The 18,454-nt window shown below is 57.1% G+C and overlaps 1 protein-coding gene across 3 annotated transcripts in view; it reads left to right on the forward strand.

Moving 5' to 3' along the window:
- The first annotated feature begins 16,745 nt into the window (after nucleotides 1–16,745).
- SMYD3 (SET and MYND domain containing 3) overlaps nucleotides 16,746–18,454 on the forward strand; it is a 763,302-nt gene continuing 761,593 nt past the window's right edge. Inside the window, 1 exon segment of one of the 3 annotated variants that reach the window (NM_001265933.1) lies at nucleotides 16,746–16,986. In NM_001265933.1, coding sequence (NP_001252862.1) covers nucleotides 16,823–16,986 — 164 coding nt within the window. In that variant the 5' untranslated portion in view covers nucleotides 16,746–16,822. 3 annotated transcript variants of the gene reach the window in all.

Raw genomic sequence — 18,454 nt, forward strand, 5'->3', positions numbered from 1 at the left:
GCAAGACCGAGTGAGCCTCTGATGGGTTTGACTCTGTGTCCCCACCCAAATCTCATCCTGAGTTGTAATCCTCATGTGTCCAGGGAGGAACCTGGTGGGAGGGGATTGGATTTGGGGGCAGTTTCTCCCATGCTATTCTCCTGATAGTGAGTGAGTTCTCAGGAGAGCTGATGGTTTTAAAGTGTGGTGCGTCCTCGTTCTCCACTCACTCCCTCCTGCCGCCTCGTGAAGAAGGTGCCCGCTTCCCCTTCGCCTTCTGCCGTGATTGTAAGTTTCCTGAACTGCGAGTCAATTCAACCGCTTTCCTTTATACATTACCCAGTCTCTGGCATGTCTTTACAGCGGTGTGAAAATGAACTAGCGCAGGCCTCCCCAACCCCTTCTCTGAAGTTCCTTCTGCTTAGGCCACCAGCCGCCCCCATGCTCCCTCTGCCTCACGGTCTTTCTTTCCCCTCATTAGGCCCAAGTGATCTGCATGGCCAGCCCCAGCCCATCCTACTGCAGCCCCGTCTCGCTGGTAGAGATGCAGGGCTCCTTTCCCGACCCTGAGGCTGGCCGAGATGCTCCCTGGATCCTAGAGGAGATTGACCCCCTACCCCTATACTGGTGGCAACTTCTTCCAAGGTTTCAAAGCTGGACAACGTGAGCCAGTCTTTTTCATTGTCTCCACTTGCTAGGGCTGTCATTGGGACAGTACCAGAGGTGGGCCAATGGGCGAATGGATGGATGGATGAATGGATAGTAGTCCAAAGGGGATGTCCCTGTCTGTCCTGAACTGGGGCCTTTCTCCAAGGAGAAGCCTTCCTGAGTGAGTATATCCAGTCATTCCCTGGTATCCATGGAAGATTTGTTCTAGGGCCCCACCCCACTGTGGATACCAAAATCCAGGGATGCTCAAGTCTCTGATATAAAATGGCCCAGCATTCACATAGAACCGATGCACATCCCCCATACACCTTAGACCATCTCTAGATGATTTATGAAATGTAATACAATGCAGATGCTATGTAAATGGCTGTCATACTGTATTGTTTAGAGAATGGTGACAGGAAAAACGTCTGTACATGTTCAGCGGAGACATAGCCATCCAGTCCCTTTTCTACCCACTGTTGGCTGAATCCACACATGCAGAGCCCACGGATACCAGGGCCAGCTGTGCTTTGAGAGTAGGATGGGTGAGGTTACTAACGAGTACAGGGGAGCAGGTGTTAATCAGGAGGGCCCTGCACTGGGGCATCTGGACCGCCTGTGTCTCAGAACTCCAGCCTGCAGGTTTGGATGGCGCGGGCAGGCTCAGCCCAGGTCAAAGCCCTACCCTTGAACCTTCTTTTTATCCCAAGCTCTTTCTGGTCCCTGGAGCTCAGCATACCCTAGGCTCCAGGAAGGACAGGTGAGCCGGATTTCAGATAACATGTCTGGAAGAGTGATTCCCTACAGTGTGCCAGGCCCTTTCCCCACAGGATCCTCCAGCTAGAATAACCCAGGGTCATGGCGAGAAACACATCATTAAAATATCAGAAATACAAGAAGGGATACCATTAAGAGTTCCTACAGATACTGAAAAGGTCATTAGGTAATAGTATTAATATTTTTATTCTGATATTCAACAGCAGCAGTCACTTCCCTCCACCCCTATGTGTATCCCAAGACCACCCCGGTTGGGGAGGGCTGAGGTTAGGGAGCACCCATGGATGCTCTGATGCTGGCCCTGGGCCTCGGGGGTAACAGTGATGAGGAACTGGGTGCGGACACGAGTGGGGCAGCCTGGCCTGGCCAGAGAAGCAACACACAAGTGCACAGACACGTTTACCACATACACGTGTGCGCACACGTGCACACATTGCATGCAGGCTTGTTGACGCCTCAGGCAGTGGAGGACGCTGACTCTGGGCCCTGATGACCCGGGCAAGGCCCCACTGTGATGCGTGCCGTGACCTCAGAATGTCACTGGTGCTGAGTACCCGCTCGCCCTCCAGCCTGCTTCTGTGTTCCACAGCAACCGCACACACACAGTGCTGTCTGCGAGCCGTTCTGTGTTCGTGAGGGTTTGCTATGGGAGAGGTATAACCCTGGTTCATCAGAATCAGGTGAGTGGGACATTCTCTCTTCCCTTCATGCTGACTTGGGGACAGTGGCTCTGGGGTGGGCAGTGCTGGCCTCTGGGCAGCTGCCAAGGAGGGTCAACCCTGCGCACTCACCAGGTGCCCGTTCTGTGCTGCCCAGGCAGACGATCACCTCCTTGGTCCTATGGTGGCTCCATAGGCTGGGTGCTGTTCCCAAATGTGCCCATTCGACAGGTGAGACATCTGGGGTCAGAGACGTGGTGACTGGGTAACCCCAAGAATCCAGATGTGACCCTGGGTTGCGCTGTCACCGCTGCCCTGTGCCGTGCTGGACTTAAGGCCTGAACCCTGTGGCCTCCCTGCCCTAGATCCCAAATGTATCCAGGGCTCCAGATCCCAGTGGGGCAGAGCCTGGCCCTGGCAGAGCTCCTGGGATGGATCCACTGTGGGTGGGGTGGAGGGGAGGGTCCTCAGAATACGTCTGTGCCCTAAGCTGGGACCCACTGGACACACACAGTTCCGTGTCCGGGAGAGGATGGGGAGCCTTCTGCCTTTGGGCACTTGTCGAAAATGAGGGAGCCCTGGAGGGCTGCCTGGATGGAGACTATCTTCCCTCCTGTTCAGAGGGGTACAGACACTGGGGTTCTCTCCAAGTATTTCTTTCTCGGTCTGGTCCTCTGGAGGCCTCTCCTCCCTTTTGCCCCAGGTGATCCCAGGAGGAATTGTTCATCCAGGTGTTCTCCAGGACCAAGGACCCAGAGTTCTCCTGTTCTTTCTCAGTGACCTGGGAAAATGAAGCCCCCACGCCCCGCATGGATAGCTCAGAATTGTGGAGTCCACCGTCCCTCCCCCAGAGTCATGGTTTCCACCAGCACAGAGGCTGCTTTGGAGACAATAGATCATTTTCTTCCCCTAAACCAAACACCCTCCTGCTCAACTGGCATTATTCCTAAAGCGGCTTCACTGGGCAGACTGAAGGGCCATGGCAGCCCAAGTGGTGAGTGGAGTAGAGTGGAGACCTCAGGAGATACCTTGTACTGCATAGAAAACTGGGCAACTTTGTGGTTTCTGGGCGATGCCAGGAGGCTGATCATATGGAGACCTCTGGTCCTGGACCCCAGTCTGCCTCCACATCCCTGGAATCACAGGCCCTTTGCCCTCGGCAGGTGGACACTTTTCAACCTGTTGGGGCGGATATGTTCCCATTTCATGGCATTTGGGGACAACGGGATTCTCTGACCAGGTCCCACTGTTCTCAAGTCATTGGGAAGGAGGAGCCCACTCCTGCTTGGGCCTGAGACTCCGGAGACCAGTGCAGGTGTGGGCCACTGGGTCTGGCTCCTTTTCACCTGGAGGCGGTGTGGAATGGGGGCCACGCGCTGCCAGCATCTGGGAGCCTGGCAGGAATGGCTCAGGTGTTCTCCGAAGCTCTCGGGTACAGTGTAACCTTTGGACGATTTTGTCTCGCAGGATGGACATGGGAGAGAACGCGACACCTGCTGGTACAGGAGCGAGGGCACGTCATTACCAAGCATGAGCAGGTACAGTCGGTCTCCCTGGATGGAGGCCCCTCCCAGTGCTCCCTGGTCAAAGCGTCCTGGGCTTCCCAGGAGCACAGGGTGGCGACACGTTGACAACACCCCCAGGCCCTTGCACCTTTTACCTTGGATGCCTCACCCTGGCTCCCTCTGGGTTTCAGGGATGTGGAACTGGGCGCCAGCGGACATAGAGCCTGGGCATGGTAACATGTACAAGATCACGGATGGCCTCGGGATTCTGCAGTGAGTCTCCTGTGCTTCTCTCACCACTAAAGTACAAATGTCAGCTCAGGGATGGGTTTTGCTTTTAGAAAGGTCTTTTGGAGGCGGGATGTGTCTCCTCGGCTTGGGCCTACCTCTTTTCCAGGGTAGAGCTCCTCCCGGGCTCCCCTGCAGGTTCAGTCCATGATTGTTGTTAGGCCAGAGGTGCCTGGCCCATCTAGGGAGTGCGGCCCATCTAGGGGGTGCGGTCATCTGGGCAGTGTGGCCATCTGGGGAGTGCAGCCCATCTAGGGAGGCCGGCCCATCTGGGGAGTGTGGCCATCTAGGGGGTGCAGCCATCTAGGGGGTGCAGCCCATCTGGGGGGTGCGGCCATCTGGGGAGTGCGGCCATCTAGGGGGTGCGGCCATCTAGGGAGTGTGGCCATCTGGGGAGTGTGGCCATCTAGGGGGTGCGGCCATCTAGGGAGTGTGGCCATCTGGGGAGTGCGGCCATCTAGGGGGTGCGGTCATCTGGGCAGTGTGGCCATCTGGGGAGTGCCGCCCATCTAGGGAGGGCGGCCCATCTGGGGAGTGTGGCCATCTAGGGAGTGCGGCGCATCTAGTGGGTGGAGCCATCTAGGGAGTACGGCCATCTAGGGAGTACGGCGCATCCAGGGAATGCATCTAGGGAGCGGGTGGCAATAGAGAGGGGGCTAGGTCAGGGCCCTGGGCTCTCAGCAGTTCTGTCTCCAAGTCAGCACAAGAGGAGGTGGACAGCTTGAGGGTCTGGCCCTGTCCACTTGTACACTATCCTAGTGAGATCCAAGGGTTGTGGCCACAGGGTCAGGGGGCACCTGGTCCAGCCTTGGGGCAGCTGTCCAGCAGATCGCTGAGGGCCCACCTGCCCTTCTTCTCCCCATTCCCCTAGTGCCACAGCCCTCACTGTCCCCATGCCCTTCCCCATAGACCATGCCATGGTTCCCTCATGGACCATGTCCTTCCCCATGGGGACAGTGAGGGCTGTGGGCCTACGGGAATGGGGGAGAAGATGGGCAGCGTCCCCCATTCTAGGCATTCTGGCCGGGGGGCAGCAGAGCTTGTGACTAAAGGCCCTGGTTCTGGTGCTGGGATGGCATCTGGGGCCAGATAAGAGGAGCCCAGCCTGGAGCTCATCCCTCCGGGGTCACAGGATGGGCCCCGGGGGAGGTGGGGCGGGAGTAAGCCCATGGGCTGTGCCACCTCGGAAATGCTCCCCAGTGGAACCGATGGTCTGGGGAGGACAAGAGATGGGGTGGGGCCGAAAACACCAGCTCACCCGGGACTGCTCAGCAGAGGGAGTCAGTCCGTGCCCATGGCTCTGCGTGGCTTTCCGGAGACTCTGCTTCCAGTCGGCTTGGACAGCGCAGTGGGCAGACAGTGATCGGGGGACTGACCTGGGGCAGGCAAGACAGTGGGGGAGGACGGCCAGGTGTCCGAGTTCCAGCTGCTGCCGTGTCTGGGAGGAGGCTGAGGGCTGACAGCCAACGGCTCCGATAGCCAAGTGAGGCTGGAGGTGGGTCCAGGAGGCCGTCCTGGCAGCCCGTGGGGCCCTCGGTCACCCACGCCGCCCCTGGCGTCTCTCGAGCAGCTGTCGGCAGCCCAGTGAGAGAGCAGGCAAGGCAGTCATGATAATAGATCTGGGGAGTCTCGCTCAGGGGTTCTGACAGGACCAGGGTCCAAGTAGGCCCTGGGTGGCTGGAGAGACGTTCACAGTCTTCGGGTTGGACAGGATGGCGGAAATCGGGGAACAAGCAGGGTGTGTGGCTCAGGTGCAGGGAGAGGCAGGTGGACGCCAGGAGGTCAGACCCTGTGAGAACCTTGGGAGTGTTGGGTGGGATGGGCCCCGGGTGCACCGGGCAGGTCTCAGGCCAGGCACCCTAGACCCCAGCAGGGTGATGTGGTCACTCCCTGAGGGACTCCTGTCCGGGCGCGGCCACCCACCCTGGGCAGAAACCGTCCCATCTCAGAGCTGACATTTCTCAGCTCCAGCAGAAAGCACCATCTCCAGTCCAGGAGGGACAGCCCCATTGTACAGCCTGACCATCCCTCACACCAGGGCCCCTAGTGGCCCCGGCCAGGCTGGCCCTGAACTCTGTCTTCTCCCAGGTCATGGACCCTCCTGGGAGTCAGTCCCACAAGGCCCTTGTCCTCCCTTCCTTGTGGCTTCTCCCGAGCTGAGACCTGGGGTGGATGGGGACAGTCAGTCCTTTCTGGGGGTGGACTCCCGGACCGGTGGCTCCAGGCCCTGTGCAGGTCCTCAGCTCTGTCTGGGGTGCCTTATAGTGAGACAGAGCTGCCCCCTGTCAATGCCCTGGAGGTGAAGGTAAGAGCATGTCCCTGATGCTTGGGGAGCTGGTCCAGGGACAGGGGACTCAGCGGGTGGTCTGTGAGGCAGAGGAAGGCAGCGGGCCTGGGTGGTGGTGGGTGGGAGCAGCGTGCTATCACTGGGAGAGGCAGCTGTCCCTGCTGGACCTGACCCCAAGTCTCTGTTTCTCTGGCAATTTGCCGAAATTTCAAAGTGAGAACAACAGTTGTGACTTTGGGTGGCTGCCCGCTTGTGTCGGGACCCCACCTAGAGCCTGGGACCCAACCTAAGACTGGTGTGTCTGTGGCCTGAGGATGGCATGTCCCAGGGTCATAAGGCCAGCCCACTGGTGCCCATTTGCTCAGAGGGTCTCAGCCCCCAGGGTCTGCCCTTCTCTGGCTCCTTCCAGCTGGGTCCCACTAGGGCTCCAGAGCCCAGGACCCGGCATCCACGGGCCACTCTGGGAAATGTGGCGGTCCACTAACTCCAACATTCCTCATTTGACAGCAAACATGGCAGGACAGGAGACACGTGGAAAAGTGGCTGAAGATGCTGGGAGAATGGCAGAAATACAGGAAGAGCAAGAAGGTAACGTGGGGAGGAAGAGGCTTCCAGAACCACTGTCTGCAGAGTCAGGGGGATGGGCACCCATGGCTGTGGCCTGGCACCATCTGCGTCTCAGAGAGCGGGTAGCACCCTCTCCTCACTCAGAGGACAGCAGGCCTGGTCACCAGCTTTGCTGCCTATTTGTGCAAGCATCACCTTGCTGGGAGGGAATCTGATGCCAGGGCTGGGGCCACCCTAGATCAGGGCTAGGGAAGCCTCCTGGTGAAGGAACAGGTGCAGATCAGTGCTCACCCACTCTTTCAGCCCTGGGAGGAGAGGCCCTGTCCCAGCTTCACCTCACCTCTATGGAGGAATCATGGGGCCAAAACCAGAGACTTCCAGAATCCTTGGGCCCTGGTCCTTGCTGGGGTCACCCCTTGGCCTGTGTCACCAGATCAGTTCTCTGCCAGAGTGTACAAAGGAATTCTACCAAAGGTCCGGGGCTGGGTGTGGTCAGTCCTGCTAAACATTGAGGAAGCCAAGCCTGAGAACCTGGGAAATACAAGGTATACTCAGCCAGAGAACAACAAACCGGCCAGGCTCTGTCAGGAGCCCAGGTCTTCAGCTGGAGGGAACATCGAGCCCAGCTTATGGGGAGGGCTGGGGTGGTCAGAGGCACATCCTGGGCACAGACGGTGACACAGGCACCACAGACGAGCTCAGCTCTGGTGACCCTCCCTGGCTTCAGAAAGAAGCCCAAAAGCAGCTTTCTGCAGAAGGAAACCTTCCTTCTTTCCCTCCTTCCGGAAGTGCTGACTATGGGCTGACTGCCATCTGGGGCAGGGGGCCTTCCTTCTGTTCTGAGGCTGCTTCCTTCTCCTGGCCCTGTCCTACAGGACATGAAGGAAAAGGGCAAGAGGTCCTCTGAACACATCCACCAGATCGACCTGGACGTGAGCCGGACACTGAGGAATCACATAATATTTAGGAAATGATATGGCATCAGGTAAGCCTATGGGGGCCACAGGGTCCCAGTGGAGATGAAGTGAACCACACGGATGGAGACATCTCCGGAACAAAAACCAGGTTCACCCAGGAGGGATGACAGAGCTGCCAAGGGCTCCCCTGGCCCAGGGAGCAGCCGGCACCATGCACTGAGCACCTCCCAGGTTCCAAGCCCTGGGCCAGGCTAAAATATGTGGGGCCAGAACCCAGGACGATCCTGAGGAGACAGAAGGCAGCAAACAAAATCATGCACAATGGTGAAAGGTGCTCTTCCTGACCCATGGGGAGCCATGGTAGGGACCCATGGTGGGGGGCAGCAGGATGGAGGGCTGCTGAGCCTCCCCTGGCAACACTGACAGTACCAAATGCTGGGGGCAGGGGGATTCGGGGCCCCAGAAACTCTCATCCACAGCTGGTGGAAACGTGACATGACACAGCCACTTTGGAAGCCAGCTGGACAGTCACTCGCAAAGCTCAGTGGACTCGAACCACATGTCCCCAAAATGTCACAGACATTGAACCAACTGATTTGAAAACGGACATCCACATTGTAGAAAGTAAAAAGTTCCTCTTCAAAGTTTCCCTTCTTGTTAAATAATAGATCATAAGTGTTGAAATAACAGTTTTCTTTAAAGACTAACTTCCTTCAAGCCTCCTTGCTTTGTGCTAATAACTCTTTGTAAAGCCCTATCCTATGTAGCTGTTAGATATAAAGGAATAAGTACATTATATGTCTTTGTGCTTTAATCAAGGTTATCTGTGCTGGACATGCTCACAGGCAGGTCCCGGCTCGAAGCCTATGCCCCTTCCTTATTTGGGAATGTGATTACTTTTCTAAGTCTTTTCATAAGCAACTTCCTCTTTTCCTTTGTTCTCCATTGCTTTTGCCTATTTAGAAACATTTTAAATTATTAGTCAGTCAGCTTTAGTTTAGATTGTGTGGTCCGGCTCCAGCCAATGGAGACAGGACACAGTAGCAGGGACAAGTTGCATAAAGGATAAAAATTGCTTCCCTCCTTTATTCAGGTGTGCTCTTGCCATTGTTCCATCTGCGAGGAGCGCTCTTTCTGCAGAAGGTAAAATTGCCTTGCTGAGAAAACTTTTTGTCTAAATGCTGATGTTTCTTTGTGGTACTGAGGAACAAGCATTCTGTTTCTAAATAAACATTTTGCTTATAACATACATGAAACCTGCATGCCACATTCACTGCTTGATTCATCATCACTCACACAGAGAGGCCATGGGGACAACCTTCAACACGGGGATGGGGAGAGGATGGGTGGCCCTCCCTTCAAAGGGAAAAAGACTCAGTGAGAAAAGTGAACAAGCCAGTGATGCCCACATGAACGTCAGTGGATCTTAGTTGCATTTTGCTAAGGGAAAGAAACCAGACCCAACAAGCTACTGCTGTAGGGTTCCAATTCATAGGCCATTCTGGAAAAGGCCAAATCATAGGGACGGAGAACAGGTTGGGATGGCCAAAGGCTGATGGACTGGGAAGAGGTTGGCGACATAGGGGATACCCTGGAGACTTGGAGGATGAAGGAATTGCTCCAGGAGGGGCTGGAGTGGTGGCCAGGAGACTCTGCACATTGGTTTAGAACCATGGAGGAACTGTACACCCCAAAGACTGAACTGGAGGGTGTGCAAACTGAAAAAATAAAAATCAGAGTGTGATCAGTCAACTCACTGTACAACTGGGATATTTGCATATCACAGATATGGATTTTGCTGAAACATTTCTTAAACAACCAAGGCCCTGAAGAGCTTACAGCCTATCTGGTGAATCATCTGAACCTGAAATTGGATTTGTTGTTAGGGTTTGTAGACAAAGTGAAACTAAAAGCGTCTGCACAAAACAAATGAAAGCCCCCTTTATCTCTTTCCTAGGCAACAGGAATTATTCTACATCCTCCTGGCATATTTGGCATATAACCCTATGAGTATTCCCAGGCAGTGACATTTCTGGGCCATATTCCCATATTCATGGGCATGGGTGTCTGGTAAGGGCATCGTTGCTTCTTTCAAAGTCAGTATTTGTGACCCACCAGGATATAGTAGATAGGACTCCAGCTCACTGCTGGCTTAAATCTCCAAGCAAGGGAGGTGGTCTCAAGGGGTCAAACTGAGACAGAGGAGTCAGGGCCCCAACTACTAGTGTCACCTGGGCCTGACCACCACTTCTCATAACAAGAAATGACACCCTCCTCCTGGGGCTGTCCTGAAGCCCAGGAGCTTGGCAGTGTCACATGCAGGACGGTGCTCTCAGGAAACATTTTGGACAAGTTGCTGAAGTGCCTGATGGACATGGCTCTTGTTAGGAAATAAATTTGCATCCGGAGGAAGCCTCTTCTTCAGAGGAAGCCTCCCCAGTCACCTCTGCCCTCTCCAATGACATGAGTCCTCCCAGGTGACCTCAGCCCTCCAGGAGATGTCCTTCCATGGTGACTCTGGATCTTGCAGGAGGTGGACTACTGCAGGGACCTGAGCCACGCTGCTGCCTTGTTTCTCCTCTATCAGCCTGAGGAGGATGCATTCTGGGCACCGGCCCAGCTGTTGGCTGATGAGAGGCACTCCCCGCAGGGTAGGTGAACAGCTGCCCCCCGAACACGCAGCCAAACCCGGGGACGGCCACCCTAGCCAGATTATCTCGACTTTCAGCAAAGGTACCTTCCTTGTGTCGCCAGCTTGTTGGGAGCATTTAGGATGTCTCTGCTGAGGGTCCCACAGGAGCCCAGGGATGAACAGGGACCCCCAGACCCTGAGTCAGATGCCTTTCATCCCTGTCAGCAGAGGGCATCTCATCTTCACCGTGGCTGATCTCTGTGTCCTGGAGCCACACTCTCCAGCTCTAATTCCATGCAGCTGACTCTCCCCTCCCTGAGAGTCCTCCTGCCCTCCAGCTGGCCGGGCTCCAGCTGCCCTTGGTCTCCACAGGTGGGCTGACAAAGCCCAGATGGCAGCATCTCCCCATCCCATGTCCCCTGGTCTGACCCCACTTCCAGGAGACAACCAGGAAGCCCAGCACCCACCCTGTTCTTTCTTTCTGCTCTCTGTCGTGGCCTCAAAGTCAGGCTTGCCCTCCCGGCATCCTGGCCCAGGAGGCCTCCTGGAGCACCTCCAGCCAGGCTCCAGGGGATGTTCCCACCCCTCCTCCCCAGGGCCAAGGCCACATGGTGGGGTCACCAGATGGGAGGGTGGGAGGCCTTGGGGCTCAGGGGCCTCTGCAGCTGCCCAGTTCTTCCAGCCGACAGCTCCACATCTTGGGAGCAGGCTCTGATTTCATGATGGGCTGGGGTCTTCTCAAATTCTACAGCCCAAATAGCACGAGGCCCCAGGGGCTCCAGGACCACCAGGACCATGTGGTACCCTAGTCATACCCCAAGACCACTAGGCACCCTGTGAGTTTATGGTCCCCTCGGCTCTTTCCCAGAGGCCCTGCATCCCATAGGGCTGGCAGAGTGCGGGGCTGGAGACTCCTGTGGGGCTGATGAGAGGCTGAGTCCCAGCCAGGCCCTGACCTGGGATGTGGGGGTTCTCCATGCGTTTGGAGTTGGGTTTCCTCCCCTGCCCTGGAGGACACAGAGGCACAGGCACTGGGGCCCAGCTCCTGCAGAGCAAGGCCAAGGGCAGTATGTCCACCGGGGGTGTGGAAAGGGGAGGTGTTGTGGGGAGCCCTGGACACCATCCTGTGTTCTGCACTTGGGGAAGGGTCTTCAGAGGACCCTGGAAGAGGGAAGTTTGGTTTTTAGGTTAGCCCAGGGGGCCCTGAGCACTTCTGTTCCTCCCATCGCGACAAGGAAGGGCCATGTGCGCAGGGTTCCTCAGTAGGTTGGCTTCTCCAGAGCTTCATGGATGGGGTAAGGAGGCCCGGGGAGACCCTGGTTCAGGGAACTTCCTTGCCCTGCAGTGCCCTACTCCCCTAGTCCAGGGGTCCGGCTTACCCCCAGCCCACAGGGGGCACAGACGGGGTCCTGTAGGACACACAAGCAAGGCCCCCTGCCCAAGAGGGGTCATCCCACGGCAGAGGCTGGGGCTCAGGCCCCGCCTCATGGGAAGGCTGGGGCAGCACCCAGCCTGGGAGAGCTTGGAAGCCTCAAGCCCTGGGGAGGCCCCTCTCTCCAGAAGCCACATCCCACTGAAATGAGTGCCCCCCATGAGGAGCTGCAAGACCTTGTCTGACCAAGCCTCCTGGAGGGGTCAGATGGCCCTCATGGGGAGCGTCACTGACTCTGGGGATTGAAGTCCCAGTGGGCCCAGCTCAAGCCACCAGCCCCCAGCCTTGAAGGGCCGGGTCCTCCCGTGCCTGCTGTCCCCGTAGATCTCTCAGGCTCAACCTGCACCTGTGGGACGTGTATTTGCTAGAAGGGGAACAGGTGTTGACGCCGATGGCATGCACTGCCTTTAAGGTTCAGAGGAGTAAGTCCACGTGTGTCCAGTGGGACCTGGGGAGTGCTGCGGTCAGACTCTCACTGGCCTGAAGGCAGCTTCCTCACACTGTCCCCATGATCCTCTGCTCTGGCCCAGGGGGACGTCTGGCCAGGTGGGCTGGGCAGGGCACAGTGACACCAAGCCCACCTCCTACATGTTCCAGATGAAAGTCGGGAGTGTGGTGAGCACTTCCCTGCCCAGGCCAAACCCCAGCCACAGCCTCCTATGCACATCTGGACCCCTGGGGTGGCCATAAAAGGATCCGGCACCGCCCAGTGGGAGATGGTTGAGGTGGCAATGAGGTATGGGCTCTGACCCCTCCCAGGGAACTCTCCTGGCCTGATACCCACCCTGTCCCTAGAGGGCCTCATGAAGACATCCAGGTTTGGCCCATGGGCACATTTTCGGGGCCGGTTCTCCCATACCTAGGCCCTGGGTGAAGATGCAGTTCTCAGGCACCATCGGGCCTCTATGAGGAAACTAACAAGGAAGCATGGGGACCTGCCACCCCCAGGTGGGCTTCCATACCAGGTCCCCTCCTGAGTCACCCTCTGGGGAGTCAATAGTGGGGGAGTGCCCCGGACCCCCAAGCCCACTACCTGGGTCTTCCTCGTGAGCCTTTTCTTCCTCCTCTTCCTCCTGGACTCTAAGGACGTACAATAGGCCCCCCGGTCCTCAGGGCAGGAGCTCAGTGCGTGTGCACTGGACATGCTGTGCAGGCAGGAGGGGGATGTGGGCAAGACCTCTCCAACAAGCCCCCTCCCACTTTTCACGGTGTCCCACCCCACCCCCCACGGGGCCCTTAATGGCACTGGAGGAGCCAGACCCATTTGTGGGACCCCCCTGCCCCTCCCTGCAAGCACTGACAGCCTCAGAGAGCAGCATAGGTCCCTCACTCCTGAACACGCCTCCCAGGGTGCCAGGACAACAAGCCTTGAGCCAGGGAGACAAGGGAATCAGTGTCCCTGACCCCCAGAGCATTCAGGGCAAGGGCACAGGTGGGACCCCTGGCCAGAGCCAGAGCCAAGAGTTCATTCAGGTGTGGGAATGGTCTGTCCTGGCATGGACCGGGCAGCCCAGGAGGGCAGAGGGGGCCCCGTATCTGGGCCCTCTTACCCACTGTGGAGACATGTCCCCACGTGAGGTGGCAAGGGGGCTGGGTGACAGCCAAGGCCCCTCCCACCTGAGTTCTGACAGGGGATCGTATCCCAGGCCCAACAGCCCTGGGATGAGGGCATCGGGCAGGAAGCCCCCAGCCAGCCTGAAGCCTGGGGGGCGGTCCCAGGAGCCACCTGCTGTGTCCCGACAGCTTCCCCACCGCAGGCGACACACACCCCTCCCTCCGGAATCAGCAGCCTGCAGGTGTGTCCTCAGTGTCAGACCCCAGGGGCCGCACACAGACCCTGCGGACTCCAGAGACCCAGGCAGGTGGGGCCCGGCCCAGAAAGGACTCTTTGGGCCCACAGTGGGTGCTGTCTGACCACATGTTTTTCTTTCAGCCAAACCCAAGCAAGTGTTCTCGGCACTCAGGCCTGTGCTGGTTTCATATGAGAGGAAAGCCCTGTGCGAGGGGGATGGGCAGGCCCCTCCCTGCCCACCAGCCTGGTTCCAGCGGCCCATTTGGTCCACTTTCCCGCCATGGGTTCCTCGTCCTGTCACACCCTGTCCTGGTGGGGCTTCCATGTGGCCCAGGGGCATGAGGGGGCTTCTGGGGAGCCCAGGGCAGCAGGCTACTCTCTGGGGGCACCCAGGATTTATGGTGTGCCCAGCCTGGCCTCGGCTCAGGGAGGACCTCAGGGTTCCTGGAGGTACCTGCAGCGGAACTCCATGCTCCGACTCCCAGTGGACTTGGATGTGGAGGGCCCTTGGTTCCTTTATAATTTCAAACTGAGCTGCTGGGCTCATGTCCTTTCTGAATGTGTCCTGGACAGCCCCGGGACCATGGGGCAGGCTTAGCCTGGGAAGCTCATGGGGACCCCGATATCAGGCCCTGCCCAGGCCCATCAGGACTAAGAGGGGAGTTGGGAGATGCCCCCACTGCAGCATGGGCACCTGCATCTGGCCCCCTTGGTGGCGAGTGACTGGCTTGCCTAGAAGGAACCAGGGTGGCACCGCAACAGCTGCCCTGCAGCCCCAGACACCTTGGAAAATGCTGTTCAATGAGGAAGCTGGTCCCGTCAAGGCCATGAGAGAAAAAGGTGAGCATGGCATCCCCGCAGCCCAGCCAGCCAGCACCATGCCCTGGATCCTCGATCCCAACCTGTGGGACAGTGTCCCCCTCCCAGGGCACAATTTCTAGGCCAAGAGGGGCCTGGTCTAGACCCCAGCCCTGGAAAGAGTGGGTAACCAGGGATGTGGCGGGCTCCCAGCTGCAGTCAGCATGGCCATGCAGGGGACCCTGGCACTGCGGAGCTCTGCACTGTCACAATTCACCTTGCAGAGGCCGGCGAGATCCCGAAGCCTCGCAGCAACTGTGGCAGCCACAGCAGGCGCCACCACCATGTGCCTTCCAGCTGCCAGTGCAGGGTTTCCTGACAGCAGGGTGCCCTGCAGCCCTCTCCTTGGTGGCTCAGACGCTGAAGGTATCCGTGGTTCATGTTTCCAGTGCTCCCACCAAAGAGAATTACTACGCAGGATGCTCTTGTCCTGAGGTGAGCAAAACGGCACGCTGTGTGGATGCAGCTGGCATCTTTACCGGCCACCATGCTTGCTGGATGGGCCCACGGAGCAAGTGGCCTTGAGACAGGCATGGGAATGGAAGAGGCTCAGCATCCTGCACGTGCCCTTACCGAGGTCACCAGGCTGACAACATCGCTCGTCTGTGAACGAGACACTTGGTCTCGTGCCAATCCCGGGGTTGGCACCATTTCCCAGGAGGACCAGCTGGCCACCTGCTGGCAGGTTAATCACACTGCGGAGGGGGCTGAGATTGGCTTTCACTGCACCGAGCCACAACGTGGACATGGACTTGCTATGGACACCCCATTCCCAGCTGGGGATGTGCAGCACTGCGTTCCCACCTCGGGGCCTTAACTCTGCCACCTCTACTTGGAATGTTCTCAGTTCCCTCCAGGCTTCTAGAAGCATCTGGGCCAGAGCTCATGGTTGGATAAGCACCCGAGGCCCCACAACCCAAACAAGCTTCCCATCCTCATTTTACTTTTTGTCAAACTTATGAAAATTTATTAAGATATGACTTACATCCCTGGTAAGTGCACTGCTCAAAAGATATTCACACACCAGCCCCTAGATCACAAAGCCAACCACGCCCAGCCCCTCCCAGCACCCCCAGCCCTGAAACCAGTGTTCTGACTTCTGACCGCTCCATGAGCCTTCCTTTTGTACTTTACACTCATGGAAGCATAACCACTTTCATGTTTTAAAATAAATGTTTACTTTTGAAATAATTTTAGATACACAGAAAAATTGAAAGGTACTATAGTTACTCCTACACTTTCCATCCAGCTGCCCTTAATAACGAGATTTTGCATTACCATGGCACATTTGTCCAAACTAAGAAATTTAGGTTGGGTGGGCCACGCGGGGTGGCTCACACCTGTAATCCCAGCACTTTGGGAGGCCGAGGCGGGCGGATCACGAGGATAGATTGAGACCATCCTGGTTAACACGGTGAAGGCTCGTCTCTACTGAAAATACAAAAATTAGCCAGTGTGGTGGCGGGCGCCTGTAGTCCCAGCTACTCGGGAGGCTGAGGCAGGAGAATCACTTGAACCCGGGAGGCAGAGGTTGCAGTGAGCCAAGATTATGCCACTGCACTCCAGCCTGGGTGACAGAGACTCTGTCTCAAAAAACAAAACAAAACAAAACAAAACACAACCCACAAAACAAAAAAGAAATTTAGGCTGGGTGTGGTGCCTCACACCTGTAATCCCAGCAATTCGAGAGGTCGAGGCAGGAGGTTCAGGTTCACTTGAGGCCAGGAGATTGTGATTCGCCTGAGCAACACAGATAGACCCTGTCTCTGGAGGAAAGTAAAAAAAATTAGCCAGGCATGGTGGCGTGTGCCTATAGTCCCATCTAGTCAGGAGGCCGAGGCGGGAGGATTGCACACACATGCCTGTTGTCCCAGCTACTAGGGAGGCTGAGGCAGGAGAATTGCTTGAACCCGGAGGTGGGAGGTTGCAGTGAGTCGAGATCTCGCCACTGCACTCCAGCCTGAGCGACAGAGCAAGGCTCCGTCCCAGAACCAAAAAAAGTTACGATGTAAAGTACTAGTTGTGATGTCACGATGCCTGCAACTTTGAAATAGTTTAACGACAATACATGCATACATAGCTACAGGTGGGGAGAGAGCAACCAGCAGAAATGGCACAGTGCTGGGTTGTCTGATTGAGGCGGAGGAATACAGGTGTTCATTGCACTGTTTTCAACTGTTCCGTATGCGTTAAAATTATCATAATACAATGTTAGAGGGGGAAAAAACCCGCCTTTCTTCTGCGCAGGCGCCGTGGGCACGAGCCGCACGCGGAGCCTTACGACTCCCTTGCGGTCCCACACACGCCGCTCCAGCCGTCCCTCCAGACTCCATCTGCGCATGCTCATGCCCCATCGCGCCCGCCCCGCCCCTCGGGCGTACGTGGGCGCGCAGGGCGCAGGCGCGCGGGTCCCGGCAGCCCGTGAGACGCCAGCTGCTGGACGCGGGTAGCCGTCTGAGGTGCCGGAGCTGCGGGAGGATGGAGCCGCTGAAGGTGGAAAAGTTCGCCACCGCCAACAGGGGAAACGGGCTGCGCGCCGTGACCGCGCTGCGCCCCGGAGAGCTGCTCTTCCGCTCGGATCCCTTGGCGTACACGGTGTGCAAGGGGAGTCGTGGCGTTGTCTGCGACCGCTGCCTCCTCGGGTGCGTATGGGGCGCCCTCGCCCACCTGAGTCGCGTGCTGTGTGGGCTGCTGGGGGCGTCGGGCGGGCGGCGGCCGCGGGACTCCTGCTGGATGGGGCTGCACCGGCAGCTTGGCGGGGCTGCCCCTGACGCGCGTGTGCCCGGGGGCGGGTCGCGGCTGACAGGCCCCGCCCGGACACCCCCCTCGGTTGCCGCAGCGGGGCTGGGGAGGGGGCCCGGGCTCAGCCACTGCCCCCCAGCCTGGGCTGCGGTGGAAATGGGAAAGCCGTTGGGCAGACTTAAGGGGGAAGCGTTGTGCCCGGTAATTTTGCTGGGAAACCAAAAGTCGGCGTCCTGTGCGACAAGCGTCCTTGGTGCGGCTGTGGAAATCACAAGTGGCGGGCGTGGGGTGGGTGGGAGCCGGGATGTGTATACATCAGGCTCCCCTGCGGAGGCCCCGCCGGTGAAGCGTCAGGCTTGCAGGAGGTGGAAGAGTCTTGATGTTTACCGTGCACGTCTGTGGTCTGGGTTCTGGGAGGCCTGGGGATACGAAGATGAACGGGACCTCCTTAAGGAGCAGATGAAGTGACAGAGATAATTGCAGTGTACCAGAAGGGCTGAAATAGAGGGGCAATTAATGTGCGGTGGGAGCATCAGACACGGGTCCCCCGTGTGCTGTGCCGTTTAATGGCTGTGCAGGCGTGTCTAACTCTTAACCACCTTTCTAGATGCAGGGATTCACGTGAAAGTGTTTTGGAAGCCTGGACGCACTGTGCCGGTGTAAAGTGCTATGTGAAAGCAATTTATGGAAATGTGTAACATACATACATAGTCATGGGAATTGCATTCAGTCAACAAATACTATTGAGCTTCTGTGTGCGAGGAAGAAGAGTTCTGTTTTGAGACGAGTACAATGATTTTGTGCATGGCCGCTTTTCAGACCTGCCAGTCTGAGATTTAGGTGGGTGGAGGTGGGACGGTAAGTGCAAAACTCGTATCTGTAATTTGACCGTTGTTCTTACTTTGTTCTTATTGATTCATAATTCAGGAATATGACTTTGCATTTTAAAGCTACCAAATAATAATTTTGTCTGTTGCTTTCTGAAGTAATGATAACAGCGAAAACATCTGTTTGGGAGAGAGAGCAGCACCTTGAAGTTTTTGTAAACTGTGTGGTTGAAAACAGTTCATTCTGGCCGGGCGCGGTGGCTCAAGCCTGTAATCCCAGCACTTTGGGAGGCCGAGACGGGCGGATCACGAGGTCAGGAGATCGAGACCATCCTGGTTAACACGGTGAAACCCCGTCTCTACTAAAAAATACAAAAAACTAGCCAGCCGAGGTGGCGGACGCCTGTAGTCCCAGCTACTCGGGAGGTGGAGGCAGGAGAATGGCGTGAACCCGGGAGGCGGAGCTTGCAGTGAGCTGAGATCCGGCCACTGCACTCCAGCCTGGGTGACAGCGCGAGACTCCGTCTCAAAAAAAAAAAAA

The sequence above is a fragment of the Macaca mulatta genome, chromosome 1 (assembly GCF_049350105.2).
Source record: "Macaca mulatta isolate MMU2019108-1 chromosome 1, T2T-MMU8v2.0, whole genome shotgun sequence".
Lineage (NCBI taxonomy): Eukaryota > Metazoa > Chordata > Mammalia > Primates > Cercopithecidae > Macaca > Macaca mulatta.